Source organism: Nipponia nippon, unplaced genomic scaffold (assembly GCF_047370975.1).
Source record: "Nipponia nippon isolate SJK-2023a ecotype South Korea unplaced genomic scaffold, ASM4737097v1 scaffold_9, whole genome shotgun sequence".
Classification (NCBI taxonomy): domain Eukaryota; kingdom Metazoa; phylum Chordata; class Aves; order Pelecaniformes; family Threskiornithidae; genus Nipponia; species Nipponia nippon.
The window spans coordinates 26,511,565-26,534,539 of record NW_028262413.1 but is presented as its reverse complement, the minus strand read 5'-3'; the positions used below and the strand labels follow the sequence as shown (position 1 = coordinate 26,534,539).

The 22,975-nt window shown below is 41.7% G+C and overlaps 1 protein-coding gene and 1 long non-coding RNA gene across 7 annotated transcripts in view; one reads left to right on the top strand and one right to left on the bottom strand.

Annotated features, from left to right (window-relative positions):
- The window catches only part of ARIH1 (ariadne RBR E3 ubiquitin protein ligase 1), a 61,317-nt gene that overhangs the window by 25,453 nt on the left and 12,889 nt on the right, over positions 1 to 22,975 (bottom strand). For 5 of the 6 annotated variants that reach the window (XM_087743924.1, XM_087743925.1, XM_087743926.1 and 2 more), the window contains exons 2-3: positions 9,659 to 9,726; positions 1,203 to 1,347 (exon numbers count right to left, since the gene is read on the bottom strand). In XM_087743924.1, coding sequence (XP_087600050.1) covers positions 1,203 to 1,347; positions 9,659 to 9,726 — 213 coding nt within the window. Of the gene's footprint in view, positions 1 to 1,202; positions 1,348 to 9,658; positions 9,727 to 20,924; positions 20,950 to 22,975 lie in introns of those variants that run through there. The other variant, XM_087743928.1, reaches the window with a different exon arrangement.
- On the top strand, positions 5,391 to 9,768 carry LOC148050240 (uncharacterized). Its single transcript, XR_015701327.1, has 2 exons — positions 5,391 to 7,245; positions 9,617 to 9,768. It is a non-coding gene; the product is annotated as an uncharacterized LOC148050240 (long non-coding RNA).

The following is a 22,975-nucleotide window of genomic DNA, read 5'->3' as shown; positions in this document are numbered from 1 at the left end:
ACACCCAGACCAAGAGTGGAAGCCTTACGCAAGGGCTGCTCTGCTCTTTAAAGGTCAGGCAGATGTTATGGTGTTTTGGAGGGTCAGGACAGCTCCACCAGGAACGGTAAGATCCAATAAAGGAAGAATTCCTCACGTATGTCAGCACCCTGCCTTTTGGCAAAGCCATGGATGGACTCTCTATTTGAGCTTTTCCACTAATCTCATTTTCTTCCAGGATCTCCCATCATTATGTCCTGCCGCTGGGAAGTCACAGCAAAAACACAGCAGAAGCCTGGACCTCTGATTAATGTATTGGAAAGTTTAGTATTTGTGAATAGCTACAAAAAAAAAAAAGCTGACCATCACCAATCTTACCACAAACCAGAAGACTAATTTAGAGCCCCAGCAAGCACTTCTACCCATATCTTCTACGATTAAGAAGGTATTGCACAAATACGATAAAGACCCAAAGACATCCACATGGATTGTGTTCTCTGAACAGCACAACTTTATTTTACTTCTACTCCTACTCAGTTTTATTCTAGGCTTTCTAGCTTGACTATTTTGCATCATTATTTACTACTTTTATAAGCCACTTCCTGTCTTGTCATTCTATTTAAGTAAATCCCTTTGCCTGTCATGCTTTCCACGTGTTTTTTCTTTCATGTATCACTTACTTGCATGTCTCAATTGATATCTGACCTTTGTAAAAATCACTTGATCTACTGCTTGCTTTTTTCTGAAGAACTTCACTATGCTGCTGCCCAGACCCCAGCACCCTCAAAGGTTTTTGCAGAAGGAATAATCATTTGATTTGAAATACAATCCATTTCATGTAAACTAATACTGTTTGAGGTTTGTTCAAAAAAAAAAAAGAAAGAACAAAACAACCCCAAGTTTGTGAAACCACACAGTAAGAATTAAACAGAACGCATAAAGCACTACATAATTCCGTGGTCCCCTGCCACATTACTTGGATCAGCTGCAGCACGCAAGACAAGGTCTACTGCATTAAGAAACAATCTTGAACACCGTTTTTTAATGTATATACTACAGATTTGAATATTCAATGAAAAAAGTGAAATCTCAGTTTCACTTCAAAGGCTTTTTAAAAATACCGTTGGAGAAGTCCTTACTGACTTCCGCTCAAAATGTTAAGTTTCAGATAGCAAAGCTGGGAGAGGTGCTGGCAGATACCACCTTGACTGCCAGGTACTTACCGAGTTTGGGTAGTTCAGATAGCAGATCTGACAAGGCATATCCTGGGCTGACGATCTTGTATTCATCTGGCGTGTTCGAGACTTTTTACTTGGATTAATTACATGACACTCTGCAAAGAGCTTCTCCAAGTTGCCATCGAAGTACCTGCATAACACACACAAGAACATGAAAATTTAACTGCCCTCCCTTTAAGTCATTTTTCAAATTCTATTTAGGAGTTAAATACTTAAAAAAACTCACACACCCACTACTTTTAACAAACTATTCACTAATATAACCAACACGGCCCTGACCACAGAGGTGGATATTAGACAACTACATCATTTCAGAGATTTGGGCTTGAATTGAAAATTCAAATACCTTCAATTCTTCAGCTGCATTTCAAGTAATTCATGATTCTCCACAGTGATTTCTTTGCATTAAAGCTCCAGGACAGGAAACTGAAGCAAGAATGTCTTACTTCACAGTCCAGACATCAGGACATTTTCTCAAAGCACAGGTTTGATGCCCCCAGGTTCAATTCTCTTTTCAGCTTAAGCCTTCCATTTTTCCCTAATATTCTAATCACTAAAACATTAAAGAGGAGGCAGGAATCAGCAATCAGTCATGGTTCACGATTCAGCAGGTCCCTAGTTCCTGCACTTCACGTTTTCCTCTGTGTACTCAGTCTACCTTAAGTGTGCCCCAAAAAGGTCCTAACTTCAATTTTGGCACTGCCTTCTCTGATCTAAGGAGAAATGCGTCAGCAGGGTCAGACACTTGGTTCAGCTGATGGAGCACTCTACTCATGGTTACCAATCTCCAATTAAGGCAACTACAGGATTGCATTTCACACACTTCAGGCACCTCCAGAGTTTGGGAACAACTGCTGCTGGATCAGGACTCTGATCTCCAGTTAGGTCAGTCTTCAATTTTACACTAAACACCTTGCACATGTCCAAAGCCTGCACAGTTCATCCCTTGGGCCAAAATCCTAGCCATTTGAGTATCTTCTGTTTCCAGTCAACCTAAGATATTTTAACAACCTCCTAAGAAAATAAAATTCCAGGTTTACAATGCTTCCAAAGATTAGATATCTCATGTGGAAAGGAGGATGCCAAATTGGCTGGGGGGAGATGAAGGGCCACTTTCTTTCTATTTCCTATTGCCTTAAGGAAAAAAGTACTGCTTTGGTTTACAGTCTTACAGAAAGCTCTTCAACTTGGTGAGGAGGACCAGTTCTGAAAGAACCATGAGTAGGCAGGTCAGCCTCTTCCCAATATCAAGACACCACATATCTTTCTCCATCCTGCAGCAGCTGCAAAGAACTAATCAAATCTGACAATTAACCAGCTAGCCTTGCCTGCATGTATATCCCCCCACTCAATGCCAGTAAACAAGTATTTTCCCCCCCACCCCATCATCATCAGCAAGTAAAATGCACATACAGTGGCACCTACCTAGGAAAAAAACCCACATTTGACCATGGTGCAGTCATTTACACTTAAGACCAGCAAATTTACTCCCAGCAGACAACTGTCCCTGTAGCTAAGCACACAGGCAAGGCTGAAGAGAGTCTTTACAAGGCACAACATGAGCTTAGACTGTGAGCTACACAAAAGGGTTAATTTCACTGCTGATTCATATGTTTCTTAATGCAGTTCACATACTCTAGATCTTAATTTTCAAGATACTGAATTTTGAAGGTAGCGGTGAATTCTGGCATTGCAGCAAACACAAGGCTTTGCCACTGTTCTTCAATGTTAGCTCGGGGATTTAACTCAACCAAGTGATTTTGTTTGCCTTCAGGATTACTTATATCTAGAAAATTTCAGCGAGTACAGTCTCATTATAGGCACTATTTGTTTATTAAAGGGTCGTGGATAAATATTAACTCCACAAAAGGTTTCCAGACTTCAAATTGTTCTTACATGCAGCACCATCAGTGTAGAACATCCTCCGTTTGAAAAGAGCAGACAAACAGTTGGGTGTGATGTTTGCAAAGAAAATAGTTTTGAAAATAAATGTTATGATGCAACTTTAACACTGGCATTTGTGGTCAGCTAAATGCTTATGGAAATACCAGAGATATTTGTAATGGTGGGCTGTTTTTAAGTGTGCATATCCACCTCAGGAACTTGACTTTACCACCTGCACCAGGCAGTTCTGTTTTTACAAAATCTCTGCAACTGCTTTTCACCTGGAATTACCTATCCCCTCTAAATACCAACAGGTAACTAACTCAGAACAACCATTTCCTTCCCAGGCTTTCAGTAGTTTACCAACAACAGATAGAAAGTACGTGATTTGACATCGTGTATTTTTGGGGGCTAAAGGCTAGTGTTAAAGGTAACTCAAATAATATGCATAGATCAGAGTCCTTAACCAATTTAAACATTTCCAAAGCACCAATATACTGCAAAGCATGCAGGTGCTTACGTTTCGGTACAAGAGCCATAGCTCATATTAAATGGTTTCCATCTCAGAAGTGCCTGGGCTCTCCTACACTTAGACAAGAGAAGCAAACGAGGCAGTTGAGAGACTCAGCCAGGGCCATGCAGAAGAGGGAGAAAACATAAAACTAAGAAAAAAAGGCTAAGTTTTGCCTTCTTAACTCTGTTGTACTCTTAATTCTTACAGTATTCACTCTGCTCATTGGGATTGCTACTGGTAAACCTCAACAGTGTTGAGGGGAAATAGGGTATCGGGTATTCCTCCTTCTCTGTGCTGGGCCCACAAGCTGTTTTCTTCTAATGCATTTGCTTTCTTTGCTGTGCCAGGATGCGCTGAGCAAGTAATTTCCACAACTATTTGCATGTATGTGTCTCAGACTTAAAATCATGCTGTCACTGGGCAGTAAGGAAATAGAAGCTCTAGAAAACATAGAAGAAAACCTTGATCTCCCTGAAAAATACACAGCTGCAATGGGTACTCCAGAGTAAAGTCCAACACCTCTCAACTGCTCCACCGCTCCTTATGCAAACACACTGAGGGCCCACTCAAAAGACTGTTCCAGTTCCTTCAATGGTTAGGAACAACTCTTTAATTCCTATTACCACACCTTTTTCCCACTTGTTCAAGCATCACAGACCATCCATTTAAGTAGCTATCCATTTGCCCTTCCCATCTTCTTCCCACAGACAGCAGCCTGAATTCACACCCTTTCCCAACACAGCAGATAAGCTTCTCGCATGACATTTCTCCACTTCTCTGTCCCAGCGAACCTTCTCAACCACCAGTTTCCATTTCCATTCATCCTCCTTGAACCCAAGGAGGCCAAAACAAATGCAATCCCAGTTAAGATTTCACCACGATCTCATACAATTTCACCTACATTTCTCCTGTAGATATCTCACCTAATGCATCCTAAGTGATGCCTACCTTTCTCCAGAGCTCCTTCATGTTAGCAGCTCCATTTTAATCTCTACTAGAAACCTCACATTCTTTTCCATCTCTCTGTTGAAGAGACCTATTGTGAAACTTTGTACCACTTTCATTGCTAGGATCCTCCCGGCTGTCTGGTTTTGTTCCTGTATGACATCTGGATCCCCCTCTGAACCAAATGCCTCCAAACAGATTTGTGCCAAGTCATTCATTAACACTAACAAACATTCATCCCAAAATTAACCAATAAGGGACTTACTAATAGGTTCCATCTAGTCTGCTACTTCCCTTTTGAACAAAGTAACTCCATACACACCATACTAATAGCTGAACCCAATGATTGCCCCATATTTTATATCATATAGTTGCATGTCACCATCTCTGCCATGAAACACAGGAGAAAAATCCTGTAATTCCTTCCTCGCCTCCTTCACAACTCCAGGGTTTTTCATTTTTCCTCAAGCCATTCCTCAAGTTCTCACTATTAAAGGGTTACTTCTTGGTAGCTCGGTCCTTATTTTAATCTTAGGGAAGAGCACAGCACCTTTAACAGACTTTTAAATCCTTTATCCTCTTCTCCCTTTGCAATGCAGACATTCAGTAATTCTAGCACTTCTGACACTCAAGAAGTGTTACGGTCTATTCAACATTAGACTCTTTGCTTAATACAACTGACTTCAACAACCAGTTTATTAGTTTTTCAAAATTCATTCTCTTCATCACAGACCAAGTTGTTTTCTCTGCTACTTTAAAAATGAATAGACACACCAGTGAATTATTTTCAAGTTCTTCTATGATTTCTTCACTGCTTACCAACACCAGGTCCATAATAGTATCAGGTCTTTCTGGCAGAAGGATCAAGCTGTCAGCTGCTTTATTTCCTCAAAATTTCCTCTGCTGTTGGTTAACTGCCTAATCACAATTTTCTAGACATAATCAAATCCTATACAAGGGAGTATCAAACATAAAAAGCTTTTTCACTGAAAAAAACCCAAAACTTCTAGTACACACTTTGAGATATTTAGTGAAAGAGCATTTGTGAATGACAGAGAATCAGTATACTCGCAGCAGAAGGTATCTAAACGCCTGCCATACACAATTTTTCACCTGTTCAGCCTCTGCTGAACAGTGTTAAGCACTTATTTGTCCAAAGGAAAGCAGACGGCCAGGTACCTATAGAGAGGAGTCAGACCCTGAACGCAAGGGGAAGAGGTAATCTGGGCTAGCAGCCAAGCCACCAGGTCATCCTGGCATCTGTCCTCTGCTCAGAGGGAAGGCAACCATGCGGCTACCAAAACAAGCACCTATGAGGGACTGCAATGCCTCTGTCTGTACCTCCAGGGATTAAATTGGGCCTTGGTTACAAGCTGAATAACTTAAAAAAAAAAAAAAAAAAAAGACCAGGGGAAGGCACATAAAGTGGGAGAGCTGTGTTTTAGTCTCTTCATCATGAGGAGGCTCATCCCCAAAGCTCCCCTCAGGAGGTGCAGATGCTATCAGCCATTGTAAAACTGGAAGGTAATTGAGATGAAGTTATAACCCAAAGCACTTCCTTCACTCATTTCTGAGGTTACCTGGTCAATCTGCACCTGCTAGTCTCCTGTCTCTATTAACCAAGCTTGTGAGATGGAGGAAAACATAATATTTAACACCTTTATTCTCCAAAACACATGCAGCACATTAGAAGCTTAACTCAAGTACTTCCTCCAGTACTGACTTCCATCCTACAAATCCACCCTAAAACACCAATTTTGCTTTTGGACACAGTCAAATAATTAGTTCCTCACCAGTGGATAGGGCAGTTTTTCAATTGTGGCTATTCATTATAAGTGGAATAAATACCTGCAATGTATCTGCCCTCTTAATAAAGCCATGCAATTACTCCATGACAAAGCTGACACAGACAATAACAACCCACTTATAAAAATATGCATAACAATACAAAAAAGCAATGAAGATGTTTTCATGTTTTAAAACAGAAATTTTCATCTCACAAGCTCAGACCTCATCAAACTCAACACTTGCCAAAAAAGAAGCCACTTGGTTTATCTGCTTTACCACAGGCAAAGTTTGATAAAGGCTGCCTGTTAGGTCATGCTGACTCACGATGAACTAAGGTAAAACAGACAGTGGCTAGGCACTGTAAATATATGCCATTAAGCAACTGAGTTCAAGCTCTGACTTGGTGTGAAATCAGGCACCAAAAATTGCACCCAAACATTACACCTTAGCTAGCATTAAACCCACCCAGACTACAGGCGACAACAGGAATTTCCTGGAAAAATTTTTCTAATGGTTATTAGGTGTAAAAGAGGCCAAATTTATACCAGTTCAACTGCTTAAAGTATGAGTACCCTAGAAAAAAAATGTGTCTCCAACACTGTTGCAGAACATGGACTCACTTGGTGTGGGAGAACACTGCCTGTGAGCGCTTTTACTTGGCACCGGTGAGAAGTGCAATAGCAGTAGTTACCTGCTGGCTCCCCAGCACGAGCAGACACTCCAGCCCCAGGGTCAGGCTCTGCCTGGCTTTAGCCGGCATGGCGCTGGGTGCACGCTGACAGGCAAGCCAGCACACAAGTTCAGCTATTAGCGAGCTGGAGATTTCAGACACAAGACTTTTTTTTGGGTTGGACGCTGAAGACACACTGAATGGACAACGTTACTTTCAAGTAAAAAGTAAGTTTTGGGGTTTTTGCCCTTAAAATAAAAAGTAGTGTTTAGATTTATTTTTTTGCCCGATTAGAGCATGCCTCTCCATCTCACCATGAATGCTTCCCAGTGTTTTTCAGCTCGTTTACACTAGCACAATGCTGCAATAAGATTTGCTGGACACACACAAAGCTAAACAAGTCTGAAAAGTGGTCTCTGTTTTGGAAGACTGACTAAGCCTAAATTTGGCCTTAATCAGCTTTTCATAATCATCTGAATGAGAACAACCTCTACTTTAGCAAAAAGATGTGAGCTGTAGCTAGCTCATGGCACCATTGCCAGCTCCATCACTATTTCGAACTGATTGTTTTGCATCCTGGCTGCTGAAGTGACCACCTGCCTTCCTTCGTGGAAGCTATTTGGTGAAGAAGTGACAGAAAGCAGCACCAGCTACTTGAGAGAAAAATGTTTTAATGTTTTTCTAATACAACAGGACATCAGCACCAAAACCATGACTAGTGTGCAATAGGTCGGCATAAGCAAGGGTCACGTATTACATTACTCACAAGGGTAATCTTATAGAATTAAGATAAGTATTTTAATGAATATGTACCAAGAGTAAATGTTTACCTGTGGACTTTGTAAATATCTACATGTACTTAAAGTGTTTTGGTTGGAAACTGTAAAAGCCTTAACAATAATACCTCACACAGAAGTGGCTGACACCCTCCTTTGAAAAAATCCACAGCCACAATTATTTTTTTTTAAACTGATGGCAGCCTTAACAAACAAGCTTTCAGTGAGAAGGGAAAAAAAACCTATTGAGTAACAGATGACATTTCAGTACACTTATGTAGAGGTATCTCAAAGTGAGATGGAGATGGCCAAGGAGAGTGAACTTTAGCCTGACCAAAAGAACCAGCATAAGAAAAAAATCAAAGAAGTGAACAGACACACGTTATAGAGAAGGAACTAAATCAGAATGCTTAACAGTTGTAGCCAGAGTAAAATAGCCTCAATGTGACTATATTTGTAACACAAAGCTTTTGTACTTCCAACATTAACTAAAAGTCAATCTCAGGAAAGAAAGCAAAGACTAGAAAGCTTAAAAAAATATAATCACTTCAGGAGAAAAAAAAATCTAGGCCAAACAAAATATGAGATACCTGAGCACCATCACTAACTGAAAATGTTACACAAAGGGGGCTAAAAGTGTCCTAAATCCATTATCCCAAGAGAGTGGAAATATCTGAACTCCAAAACTATCTAGTAGCAGACTGAAAATCTGTTGCTCTTCCACACTTGCACCCTGCATGAAAGAGCACCAAACTACACGGGCTCAGCCCACAGCACAGAGGGCTAAAAACAAACAAACAAAAAACCTACAGGCTGTTAACTGGTATTTATCAATTCAACAATACTACCAACAATTGTTTCTGCACGTGGTTTTACAGACTACAAAGCATCTTATCTCCTCATACCCTGATCATGAGGCAAAGGAAATGGTAATCAAGAGAAAGCCAAACAAACAATCCTACTAGGCACAGAGTCCTTCTGCCCTCACCCCCAACCTACCCACTTGTGTCTCAATAGTTGTTAAGACCAACCAAGACCATAAAAACTAGTAGGTCCCTGTACTGCTTTTATGCTGTGCCTGGTCCAGACTGATTCTCGCCCTCAGCTTCTAGAAGTAAACTGAATTCTCCAGCACCCTCACGGTCTCTTCAACAGCAACGCTAGCATGGGGGGGGGGGGGGCACGGAGGGGGAAGTGCATTATGACTGTAGCTGGATTTGACCTCCACTGTATAATAACACGCTATAAAAAGTACCTTTACCAGCAACATTCCCCAAGAGCTGGGAATCAAAGGTGAGAAGTAACCATAAAATGCTCGGCTCTGATGGGGAGGGAGAGGCAAAATTCAAGCCATTATTTACACACATGCTAAATAAAACCTAGAGCTGCAAAGATGAAGACAAGGCAGATGCACTTTACCAGTACCCTTTATCAGTCAAGAACAATTTAGTCTTGGCAAGACTAACAAATAAACATGTCAGGAATATGCATGCTAGAATGACATACAAGAGCAACTAAATCCAAACCCGGAACAGTTGCAAGATAACAGGAACCTGTTCCTGCTTGCTTTTTTCCAGAGCCTGTGAAAATCCTGTGCCTATATGTGTTCAAACTAGAAGGTACCCCTTCCTCCAAGGGGCAACTAACTTCCAGAACTTCTCTGAAGTCTAGTAGGTATTAATAATATTAAAACAAGGAGTCGCTCTTAGCTGGTAAAGGCTGCTAAAGGGGGAACATTTAGAGCTTACACAAGAGATCCTTCTGCCACATACTGTGTATTCATCCATTCTCACATTAATCCGGTAATAAACTTTTCTTGCAGGTCTGAAGCAAAATGTGGCTGCATGCTAAGACGGCTGCTTACCTCTCCATCAGCTTCTCCTTATCCCAGTTGAAATGGCTAAGCAGTATTCGAGTAATAGTCGCTGGATTCTAGAGAAATAAAACAAAAATAATAAATGAGTAACTACTTGACTAAGTTGGTATACTGTTATGAGAACACCAAGCAGAGTTTTAATAAGCAAATGGGGAAATCAGTACATGTGATAACATAATCTGTGCGACAATACATGTTAACTAACATATACTGGAAAATAGTTTGACTTGACAGATAGAAAAATTAAAAAAACAAAAAAAAAACACAAAAAACCAACCCCACAACTCCATAAAGTAAAACACCTACATAAAATGAGAATACAGCTGAAGACTTAAGAAACAGGTTAGTTACTGCTACCACAACAGGTGCCCAAGTGCCACCATCTCCATGTCCAGCATGCTTACACAATGTAAACCTAGGATGTTTGTAAAGTGCAGGAAGGGATACTTGCTATCTGTCCTGTCCATTTTTGCCACAAGTTCCACACTATTTGCAGAACAAGAATATTCCTTGTTTGTCCCAGCCCCAACCACCAAAACAGTTGGGCTGAAAACTCTCCCAGAAAGTAACCAGCTGCCACTGTAAGATGACAATGTCCTTTGAAATCTCCAGGTGTTCCCAAAGCACCTCAAGATTCAGAAAATACTATGCAACTATACAACTAAGGAAAGACATACAGCATAGGAAGGTCAGAAATAGGATCAGGGAAAAAAAGCTGGTTTTCACTTGTACACAAGTTTTTCTTCCAACTAAATCTGTATCATCAACCAAGGGTTTGGTTATATGAGCCAAGAAACATAACAAACCATTGGCTTCTGTTATACCCCAGAACCGTGTTTTAGCTCCCTAAATCCAAACTCTCTGGGCTCAGTTTTAGGACCATTTACATGCAACAGAGGCAACAGTGAGTGCCTGGAGAGTGGCTATGTGTACTTTGCCATTAGACACCAAAATGGAAGTTCGCCTTAGGGAAAATTTTCAATGGACACTCTGAAGCTGTTGAGAAGTAGGACATAAACTAGCAATGTGATTTTCTGAGCCCGCGGGCTATAGCTACAACTTGAAGCTGTCAAAAGCCAATGCTGCCACCCAAAGCAGTGATCCCACCCCTTCCTTACCTTCAGCCACATGCTTGCATGTCTTGCACTCACCAATCTATACTAGTACAGTCATCTTATGCTGCAACCCTGCAAATTACTGCCTCGGAAATAGATCTTTTTTCCTCTTTAAGTTGTTTTTTCACTGAATCAGTTCCCCAATCTGTTTGATTGCCTGACCACACAAACAGCTGCATTAGCACATGGGAGAGGGCAGGAGGGGACAAGTAGAACAGCATCTTTCTAGCAGGGACACCAACAAAACACTCACTAAAATAAAGCCCTAGGGTCAAAACATTAAGCATAAAGAACTAGGCTTGTGGTTTATACTATAAAAACTGACACTCCTCTCCCTCTGCAGTGTGTTCTTACTCTTTTTATTAATGCCGACACATCTTGTGTAAGGCCAAATTAAGACATTTTTCCAGCTTAAAATGCCCATGTGGACAGAAGCAGCTTTAGAAAGGTTAGACCAGATTCCTGATTCAGTCCACGTGGAGCTCCATGAACAGCTGGGATGGCAAATCTGCTACACAGTATGGGGCAGAAAAAACAGAAACCAGTATTACCAAACACTCTGTATTGTGAAAATGTAGCCTCAGTCCATCTTTGAACAAGGCTCCCAGGCGATACAGATCCAAGCTCCTAACTGTAATAACACAACGAGGTCCTCGGCTGACAACCACATACAACTGGCCATTACAAAACAGCATGACAGCACCCCAACCTTCAGCACGCTAGCAGAGTCAGGATAACAGTGCTGAAGCCGCCTGCTAAGGAGGCGATCCTGCTTTCAGGCGGATTTGCCCATTTCCTTGCATCAAAAGCAGTGATTGTGCAGCTCCGGGACAAGCTGGACTAGCTCGCTGCTCCGATGGAGTTATTTTCCCTTCTCTTTGTAGCTCTCAGCCAAAGCAGCAAACTCATACACCTCGCTGTGCAAACGCAACGTGGATACACCGAGTATATACCCTGAGGCAAGGGTGAGAGGCTCTTCGGGCAACAGGATGGTCTTTGCATGCTTTGTATCTCTTACAGAGCTGCATCCTCACCTTTTGCCCCAGCAGTGGGGCCAACAAGTGCTTTGCCCAGCCAACACTGCTCAAGCTGCTGCAGCCATGCAGGAATCATGGAACCCCATTTATAGAAAGAAAAAAAAATCAGGTAAAAGCTTTCTGATAGCACGAATCCCTGATCCAGCCCAGCACGCAGCGGCACAGAGCCTGTGCCAGCACTGCAGGCAGAGGGGAGCAAGCAGTTGAACTGTTTCAAGTCAGTCCTGCCACCAAGAAGCTGTATGGGAATTTAAGGGTCTCCTTCACCAAAAGAGGCTACTCCAGCTTCAGGGAGGAGGACCGCAGCCTCTTTCAGAGCTTTAGTTTTTTATCTTTGTAGGTTAACTTTGTATTTGGATCTCCACAACATCTTTTTCTGTAATACTATCTGTATTACGTAGCAGTACCTAAAGGAGCTCTTAATGAGCTCACTTAAACACACACACTTCCTAGAGCAAATTAATCAAAGATGAAAATAGACTTTAGTAAACAAACTGATCTTGTCTCTAGATTATCTTTGTTATGATACCAACTCCTATAGTCAGTACAACTTTTATTTTTAAGAAAATTTCCATGGTCTAGGACAAGTCTTGCCTCAAACCAGGAAATCTCCTGCTGAACATACCAAGTAGACAGAGCATATAGGTTTCTCCATGTAATCCTCCCAGCACTCTCACATCTATAAAGCACACTACTTGAGCCCCTCACCCCTGCCATGCTCTAGAGTTACAAATGAGTTTCAGACATAAAGCATGCAGCTCTTCTCAAACACAAGGATTCTTCACTCAGCCCAGAGATCTGCCAAACATACAAAGAAACAGTATTTTCTTAATTTCTCAAGCAACAGCATTAAGAGAGCTTTAAATTAGCCTGAAGACTTGTCCTGCCTTCTGCTACAGCAGCCCACTTGGCCACTGTATTAAGGCTTCTGGGAATATTTATTAATCACTTAGGCTAAGAGGCAACTGAGGTGGTGGTCTCTGGCTGACTGTTCTTTTTAAAGAAGACAAACAGGTTCCCCTTGCACTGAAAGATAAGTTATGCCATATTAATAAGGAACTAAAGTGGTCTCCAGTAATTATCAAGTGCAACAAGGCAAATCCAGCAAATACTGCTCACCAAAGGACACGTGGTCAAAGAACAAGAGGGTCTCATTTCATTTGTGGCTTCTTCATTTTCCCAGCGAAGTGACACTGCAGCTTTCCAAAACAAGTTTCCCTAGATCAGACTCCCCCAAGTATCCCAGTATCAGAAAAAGAAAGCTGTTTTCCCACTGCGATGGCAGTGTACAGAACAGCACGTTATTTAGGATTATAGTCCAGAGACCAGCACTGTTAGCTCTGTGTATTATAACACAAATATGGTGTGAGGGGTAGCTTTTACTGGCTTGTTGAGCTTTAGCTTCCTCTAGCTACAGCAGTTAATTTAAAAAAAGGAAACACCAGCAGCATGACAAGCTCCTACCAGAAATAGCTGGGCTGCCTGCTTTCACCACTTGCCACATCCAAGATCTAGTATTCAAAACTTAACTAGTTGTTTCACTGATACAGAAGGCAAGGACTAATACAACTGTGCCCTTGCTGGTACACAGTGTGGACAACAATACAACCTGAGCCTGCATTACGCAGAGAGGACTAAAGGCTGGGAGGGAGGCAGCGCTAAGAGGCTTGGTTTGCATAATGTAAACCACGGTTAAATACAAATGCAAAAACCTCTGGCTTTAAGGATTGTTCTAATTTAAGGCAAGGCACACCACCAAGGCACTGGGTAACAGCTGCTCCACATTAATTGCTTGCATGCACACACTTACCTCACAATTACTTGGGAGCAGCTTTGGAGGAGTAAATCACAGCATCTATCACAATGAGAGGTTAACTGCTGCAGAGCAGCTGTGTCCTGTAACTTGGTCATATGGGGTTAAAACACCACCAAAATAATTTTATGTTTCAACCCCTGTTTTGACACTAGTTCTGCTACAGCCCCATATCAGCCCTGTCGCTGGTGTATGAGCCCTCAGCAATCACGATGGACACGTGCTCTGCCTGGCACTGCAAAAATTAACAGAACATTTAAACAACACCAGATTATGCAGCACTGGTATACTATAGTTTATGTTCTGAAACTGGATGGGCTTCTCATTTAGCACACAGGATTATTGTCTACGACTCTTATACCACAAAGATTAGTTATGAACAGGCTACGATGCTGCTCAGACGGGATTACTACTTAGGCTTGAAGCTGCAGCAGGGAGAAGCATGCTTTTACAAAGGGTATCTTCTGTTTACAAAGAAAAATTTTAATAAGTAAAGCAGCCAGAAACAGACAGCGAGCAAGGGAAAAGCCGACACGTTCAAATGCTCCATTTTCCTCCAAATGTGGTTTGATGAAAGCTGAAACAGCAGATCTAATTTACAACAACCACCTATTAAATTTTACATGTTGAAGCCGAGGAAGATCGCCTAGAGCTCAGGGCAGCGAGCCTGTTGATATCCAGATAGCAATGAAACCCGAGGAAAGCAGCCATTTTGTTGAAATTCTCAGTGCACTTTAAAAGACTCCTTGTCACAACTATCTCGCTAACAAAACATTCATAATAAAGCTCTGCCCAGAGAGAAACACAGTCAGTCCTTCAGCAGTGATTTTTTTTTTTTTTTAGGTTAACAAAGCAGCCAAGTCCAAACGTGCTTCAAACAGATCCTGCTTCACCACTGCTTTTCACTGGAGGTATTTACATTTACTATCATTATCATTGACACGCTCAGGCACACCAAAGCAAGCTGGAGATACAGGGATGGGAAACCCTGTGAAGGTCTGGACTTCTCCAAAGAAGCATTATTAATTGAAATAAACCCCCTTAATTTAATAGAACTGGAAGCTTAGTCACTAATATCTCAGTTAAATTCTTTTTGCTGTCAAAATAAGAAAGTATGAAGTGGAAGGAGGAACCTGGATGCACTTAAATGCATAAATGAATTATAAATCAAAGACTATTAGGACATTAGCTTAAATCAGAATTTCCAAGCAGCATAATTTGCTGAATGACAGTTTGCAGTACTTGATCCATTCATGTTTTCAACCATCAAGATGAGCTGCGTGGTTAATTCTTGCAGTTATTACCAAGAAAAGCATATTTGAGAGTTCAGCTTCTCATCACGTGCTAGGAGTAAGCTCCTGTTTCAATTTCAGCATTCACTGCAGATAAAAAACATTTAAGAACAACTTAAGCTCATTTCTCCAGCAAAATCCTTTTCCACCTCCTTGAAACATAGTATTAATCAATTCTTCATTTTGTTTCTTTCCATTTCATGGCTGGTTTTGTTTTCTAAACATGGCAGCTTTTGCATTTCAACAGTTTTCATCCTAACTGCAGCATCTATATCCCAATAGCAGAGGCTTTTTTGGACTCAGTACAGCAACACGAGTTTGACAATGCTTCCAGTTCGGTTTTCTACACAATTGCTTTTGCACTCATGAATCAAAGGATACACTCCAGAAAGACTGGCTTTGCCTAAGCCTCAGACATCTGTAAATGGTTCAAACCTCAGCAACATCCACAGCTATATTCCACAGGTGCCTAAGTGACACAAGACCATATTTAAATTCCCCAGGCAGAAGGAAACCAACTGGTTTCACATCGGTTGACATCAAAGAATAAGAGTTTTGTTTGGCAGTAACATATCACACACACTGGCTGAAGAGTAAAGGGCCATCAAATGAACAGCTCAGAAACTAACGCCCATCTGAAACCAAGCAGCACAAACATTTGCTCCAGTGAAGTAGCATCTAGGGACAGCATGTCACACCACCACAGTAAAGATTTAATCAGTCAAAAAAACAGCCTTTGCCAATAGTAGAGCACCAAGTGGAAATTCCAGCTGCCCTCTGTGCACGTGTAAGATGGAATAGCATCTCCAAAGCTTGTCACCGTGCTCACCATGCCACGGAAGGAAGCATTAATAAAATAGCCCACATATAACATCTTACATTAGCAGGTAGAGTAAGAGCAACCTCACCACAAGAGGGTTTAAAAGATTTCTTGATAAATTAAAAGAGACTTTTTGCTTGCCTCAGCTGTAGCTCTCATCAATGTTCTGAGACCAGCATCATCAGATGTGCTGCATGTTTCTCCCCCTGCTTTCCAGATGACTCTAGGTCATGGAGGTGGTGTGCAGGCAGGAATGCCCTAAACCTCAAGACCGATACAGACAGTCAATACGCAACTGCATTAAGTGCCACCACCAAGTAGGAGCAGAAACTGCCCATAAGTCTTCAATTACTTCAAAACCCAACAGGTTTGCACACTGACACTCCTTTCTGAAGGACATCAGCTCGTTCTCCACCCATGGCACAGAACAAGGGTAACCAACACTACAGACCTTACATACACCATACAGCTGCTTTCTTCGTCAGGTAATAACAAAGTGGACACCAGCCCGAAATTCTGCAATAACGAGGTCATCTAACTCCGTGTGAATACCACTGCTCTTCACTTGCATCTCTCCCAGCCCCATACAGGTAACCTTAGACATAAACATACATAGTAGAAAGTGTTTTTAAAAAAGCTTTTAGCCTGTATCATGTTACAACAAGACTGTCATTGTAATGTTTGCATTGTTTTGCAAGTGCACTGAGCAACCTTCATTACAGGAAATCTTAAAAGCCCCAAAACTCGTTTCTAGCAGCTTAATAAAATTCCCAGGAACCAAATGTAGAAGATAAGATCTAAGTGTTGAGTACTTCCAGGGCATGGTCTCCTGAAGAGGGTATCTTCAAACCTGCTAGTTTTTAAATAACACTGACTGAGCACTCCGAGAAGCTGCTGGAAAACTTATATGTAACCTAATATTCCCTGGCTCGATTACAGGTAGAACATAAGAGGGCTGTTGTGAGAAGATGAGGACAGCAACTAAATGGATCAGTCTGCCACCACCCATCCATACTCTCCTCCTCTGCCATCCCCTGAGGCTGGGGAGAGAATCACACCATGGCACATTTCTGCCATTAGCCATCTCATGGTTTATGGGGCCAGTACAACACACACAGGTGGATCTGAGATGCTTCTCATCTTCCAAACACCTGTTATAAATAATAACAGCAACAAAATTAGTACTATTCAATCTCTATGCACCCACTGAAGATATGGGCTTTGCATCCTGCGGCCCCACTGAAGCCCCACTAAGTGACTTTTTCAAATTACCTGCCTCTGAATCACCAAAAAATGTACCTGTTTCCTGCTACTGGCATTTCCAAGCAACTCAGCGTGAAGCCAGGCTACTTCCCTGTGACATTACCAGTCACTGCTGTCAACTGCTGTCCTCTGGCTGGCATTTACCACTCCACTGTAACTTCCCACTAACACATACATAGGCTTCAGATTTGATGTTGGTCATCTCCTTAGCTTCCTACATCTTTCTTCATCTCATTAACTTCCCTTTACACATCATCTCTTAATTTTGAAAATTAGGTTTTACAGGATTACTGAATTGGTACCATTACGTGATGGCACCAAATGGCAGCTTGATATTATGATCTTAGTTTGTAGTAACCTATCTGCACTTTACTGATTGTTTCTAGCTCTGATGAACATACACTCTTTTAGCAGAGGGAGGTAATAAAAAGCAACTTTGGAGAAAACCCTATTACTTCAGTTAATTGGTTCAAGATACAGAAAGGAAGTAGTCAGCTGCTTTATATTTTCTCTGAGCCTTTTGGAAAGTTTTCAGGTTAATGATTAGGAGCCACAACAAAGATCCATTGTCTAACAAAGCTTTTAAAATCAGAAAAAAAATACTAAAGCAACAACTCTGGGATGAATTAGCAAATTTGGAAATGCAAAAACTGGATTCACACTGTAATACTTCTAAATAAAAGAAGATCAGATGGACTTGCCACGCCGTTCAAGTGTGCTGGGCAGCACTGGCTCCCAGATGACTGCAGAAGCTCCACCACCAACTCAACACAATTTAAAAACGGCATATGGGGTACAACCAGAAAAGGTATTCTGCAATGTTTCAGCTACACTTGCTTCCATACCAGGAAATCTATGGTTTGATGACAGGATACAGAGAGACGGTAATCTTTATTTTATACATTTAATTTGAAGAACATTTTGGCTTCTGTTTCCTTTTGCTACAGTTCTGGAGTATAAAGTCAACCCTTTAAAGAGCAAAGGCCCACAGGTACAGAGGCCCTGTGAATTCGACCAGGTTATGCCACTGCACACTTCTTGAGGACTATGGAACAAGAGATCTCCAAATGTACACACTTTCACAAACCATTTCTCACTTCTAATTCTTTTAGAATAAGGAGCGCTATTGTTTTACTGCCCACAAAGGCAGTATCACCCAAAGTATTTCCCTCCTCCTGGTGTCTCCCACCACAAGAAATCCCAAAATAGGAGCAAAAGCTCAGCAAATCTGTGTAAGCAACATGAGCCATAGCTATAGTTTCCAGAGTTGCCACTGAGCAACTATAGCTGACGTACTGAGAAAGAACCAGAGTGGGAGCACATGGGTACCAGAGTACATTTCAGAATGGGTTTATTCAACCCATTGCCTCCCACTCATGAATTTGCATAGACTTGCCTTAAAAGAGTAGGAGAAGGTGATAGTGGCATTTCCATATAATTCTTCCAGTTTACTATTTCAGTAGCTCCTTAATATCTCCCATTGCGGAGGAAGAAAACAGCACACAGCACAGCAGCTACGCTATGGATGGGGTAATATTAAAAGCCCCATCTGTGACCCAAAAGAGTTTTGACTACCCTGAATGTAAAGGACCTACAGGTTCATCCAGGTACAGTCTGCGTCCCTGGTAATCACCAATTTCCCCCTAATGCCAAACCTTTAGTCAACATCTAGTGCCTCACAGTATTGTTCCTGTTAGGATGAGAAATCAATGAAACAAACAGATGGCTATTTAGAAAAAGCAATAGCAGACCTCTGTTGCCCAATCACAAACAACACATAGTCACCTTCCCTGCTCATCCATAGAGTACTACTTGCACAAGAACGGTCCACAAAGCATATTTCAGCCCCCTTCCCTCTTGACATTATACACCGCTGCTCTTCCAGACCCCGCAGGCTCCGTTCTTCCCCTTCTACTGTACATGAACCTGCAGTATAAAAATTCGCATCCCATTACTTCATTTTGACCTGCCAGATAGTTACTGCACTGTCCATATACATGCACCACAAACAGATTCAACTCCATCAAATACAGAAGAAAACTGTTGGGTTTCCCCAGATCACAAACATCCCCAATGGCAGAAAGCAGCATCATACAATGCTTTTAGTCCCACACGGTCTCCAAGACCAACAGTCTCTACAAGACTAGAAAAGAAACGTGGGTATGGTTTCAATTCTGGTCTCAAACCAATGTGACAACTCACTAGTGCAGGGCTTGAAGAAAATATATTATGTTGGTTCAAGAGGAATGCAAAAGCATGCTTTGCTACAGAAAGAAATGATGCTGAACAAAGGCAGAGTTTAGTGACTGGGCAATATGTACCAAAAAGCCTCAGCTTAGCCCAAGAGCACAGTTTGACCAGAACCAGGTAAGAAATCTCCTCCCTTGCACAAGGATTTTTAGAGACACAGAGGAAGATTCCAGGAACCCAAAATGGCTTAGCTATGCACCAGCTCCATTTTTGCCTATGAGATAAAGTAACAGCTACTTGGATTATTATTTTACTTGGAAATAGGGCAGTAACTAGGCAGGGCAGTAAAATGAGCTTTTCAGAGCCTGCTCCAAAGAAGCTGCATCCCATCACCACCAGACTAAGAAGGAGCAGCTCAAAGTATTTATTTCAGCAGAAATACAAGCTCATGCAATCATTGGCTCCTGGACCTGCTGCTGACCACTCAATGATGGGAGCTCAACTGCTCGCACAGCTACAAGTGAACCCGACAGAGGAACTGACCCGGGTTAAGGGGGTCGCTGGTTTATTATAACCCAGATCAGGATCACCGTGTGGCCAGACAGCTGAGTGGACACAACTCGGACAACAGGGACTTGCTTCCAAGAAATTTGTTCGTGAAATCAGTCTGCTGAGAGCCACGTCAGGCACGTCAAAGATGGGTCTTCCCCATGTCAACAGACCCTCTAAATCTTCCTGTCACAAAGACTTTTAAGCATATCTGGCTATAATTTGATGCAAGTTACAGCCAGAGATGCCACTTTTCTCCTCCATTATCCCACCAGCTTACATCTCAGAAAGCGTCATCCAGAAAGATTGCTTCTCATGAACAAGATGAATGCAACAATTTGTCATCTTTCTTCCAAAACCTTTCTCCATTTGCATGACAGATCTTGAGGGAGGTGGCTGCTCAGGACTGCAGTCCAGCTACTTATCAGAGCAGGACCTAGCCCCGTCTATATCATCATTACAGCATCTGGGGTGTATATTCAGCTGGGCTACCAAACAGAAGATTTTCATAGTAAACTGTGGGAATACTGCCAGTCTCTACAAAGATGTGTCCTCAACGTAACCGAGACAGAAATACTTTTTTTTTTTTTTTTTTTTTTAAAGTCTTTTATTAGTCAGTGTTGGAAAGACTAGAAGTGGCATATGTCAGGTCAGCTACCCATCAAACTGATTAAAGGAAAACAACCCAAAGCACCGCATTTGGGTTTTAAGAGAATGCTGTCTTCAGTGACTTGACTTCTGAATGAGCTGTGTATTTCTGGTAAAGTACAGGTCTCCCGATGTGAGCTACAGAAACTGTCCTGTTTGCAGGCAGAAACAGACGATAAAGGAATAAAGCTGAAAGCGGAATGTTACTTTACAACTGCTTTTTCCTTTAAATCATTTTATAGAAGTCTGAGGTGTCTCAAAAAAAAAAAAAGCTCTCCCTGCTTCTTTTTCTTCACTCAAATACGTATCGGTACATTTATTTCACTCTTTCACCACAGTCAGCATTGTACATTGCCAGATTCACCCATAGGGCTGTACCCATTTCACAGGCTTGATGTAGCTGTAGGAAACTGGCACTGTTCCTCCCCATCAGATAGCAAAACTGCGATCTCTGCTAGCTCCAGTTTCCAGCAGCTCACACAAAGTAAAGAACAGGTCATTTCAACCCTGGCCGGTGAACTACTTACTCGTCAGCAGTAGCTGGGACTTCTCTCTGCATTTTGCATGCCCTTAGGATAACAGAACTTCACTTTTGCTTTTGCTTGAAGCACGTTCAAAGGCATCACCTGGACAAAAGACACTGGTGGGCAGTAAGTCTTAGGAGGATGCTACTAGCAGATCTGTGAAGGTTATCAGCAGCTGTATTTCACCTCAGAAGGAAATCTGTACTGCACAAGAGTCAGTGCTGCACCAATCTTACAGCACACAATGGTTTTGGGAATTTGCTTTTTTGATGGCAATTTTACAAAAAACATCTTACAGTACCAGCTGATCAACAGGATTCTGCATGATCTTTTCAAAAAGACCAAACCATTGCTTCATTCCTGAAGATCTGTTATCATGCTTCATTCACAAAGATCTGCTGTAACAGAACAGTATCTGACTTAAAAATGTCTATTCCACTTAAAAAAAAAAAAAAGCCACCTACAAAGTCCTTCCTAGAAGAGTATTCTATAGTATTTTGTGGTGTAAAAAGACTACTTTTTCCTAGGATAACTTAAAGAAATAATGATATCACAGCATACTTGAAGTGTGTAGAAGAAATAAGGCAAACTCTGAGAGGATGAGAATATTTTTCTGACACCCAACATCACAGCAATACTGGGAAGGGTAAATTCCTGATAACTTGTGTTCTTTTTCTAGCGACAATTTCCATAGGAGGTCTGTCTGTAGGCTCAAACATGTGCCAGGAAAACAACTACTTGATTTTCTGGATTAAGTTTTCTAAGTTCTCTAGAAAGGTCTCTCAAATTGTCCTTTTCCTGGTCTCAAAGGTCCTTCAAGATGATGATTAAAGAAAGGATGTCCTCTCTTTAGAGAGTGTGCAAGCAGAGGATCAGACGCCAAGGATGTTCAGCATAAATATCTCTCTCAAATCCTGGTTAAGTCTCAAATTGTTGGGTGATCTGTCTCCCACCTGCTTTTGTTACTGGGCACTAATGGAGAACACCTATTCTATCACAACATGCTCAAACACAAAGATGTAAGAGTTTTCACAGAAGAAAGATATAATCCAGCCAAACTGTACATCACCTCAAGACAACTGCTGTTGATTCCTCAAAATCAGTTGTTTCCAGGACAGCCCCTGACTGTGAACAGAGCTTTACCCGAAAGTGCGCTGCCAGCACAAACACATGGTTCTTCTCACCCAGCAGTTATTGCGGTGCTTGATTACACCATGTTTTCCTCTTCTGACAAGAGTCAGAGCAAAAGGGCGGGCTACCTCCTGCAGCAGAAATCAGAGCTCTCAGACTCGCAGGTACTTGGGGGAAAATACTTACTCTGCAAAATCTTAAAATAACATGCCTGTGCAGCCTATGTCCTGAATCCAGACTTCCACTTCAGAACATTACAATTAACATTTTCCAACAAATATAAAGACGGGGAGAAGAAAATGGTAAGGCACAATAACTTCTTCCATGAGCACCACGAAGCAGCACCCACAAAAATCAGTAAGTTAAAGATCTACCATGAAAACTAAACGAAAACCATCCCAATTAAAAACTTCTCTCATGGCAATGGCTAGGTTGGCTCAAAGGTATTTTGATACACAGTCACTGGTGGTATGCAACAGTTAACCCCTTCAGAGACAGCATGACTGATGGGAAACACAGGCCTAGCTGAAGAATTTTTAGCCAGTGGCACTTTGTAAGAGCATTACAGTATTTATGAAGAAAAAAAATCCTTAATAGTCTTCCATCTTATCTTTCTCCTCCAGGCCTCAGTTTGGTGAGCATCCAAGCACTAGGTATTTCTCTTCACTTCTCTGTCCCTTATTGTTTCCAATTTTGTCCCTTCCTCAAAGCAGCACCACTCTTACCTCCTCTGGCACGCTTCACTTGGACAAAGAAGTTTTACCTACTCACCGAAGCAGCAACACACTAGGTAGTACTTTAGGAAAGAAAAAAAAAACACCTCCCTTGGGCTGACTTCATCTCCCCATCACTGCACAAAGGCCCTAAGCTTGTTTACTGTTGCACATACCTGCCTAAACGGAGCACTTGGGTGCACCACGCTG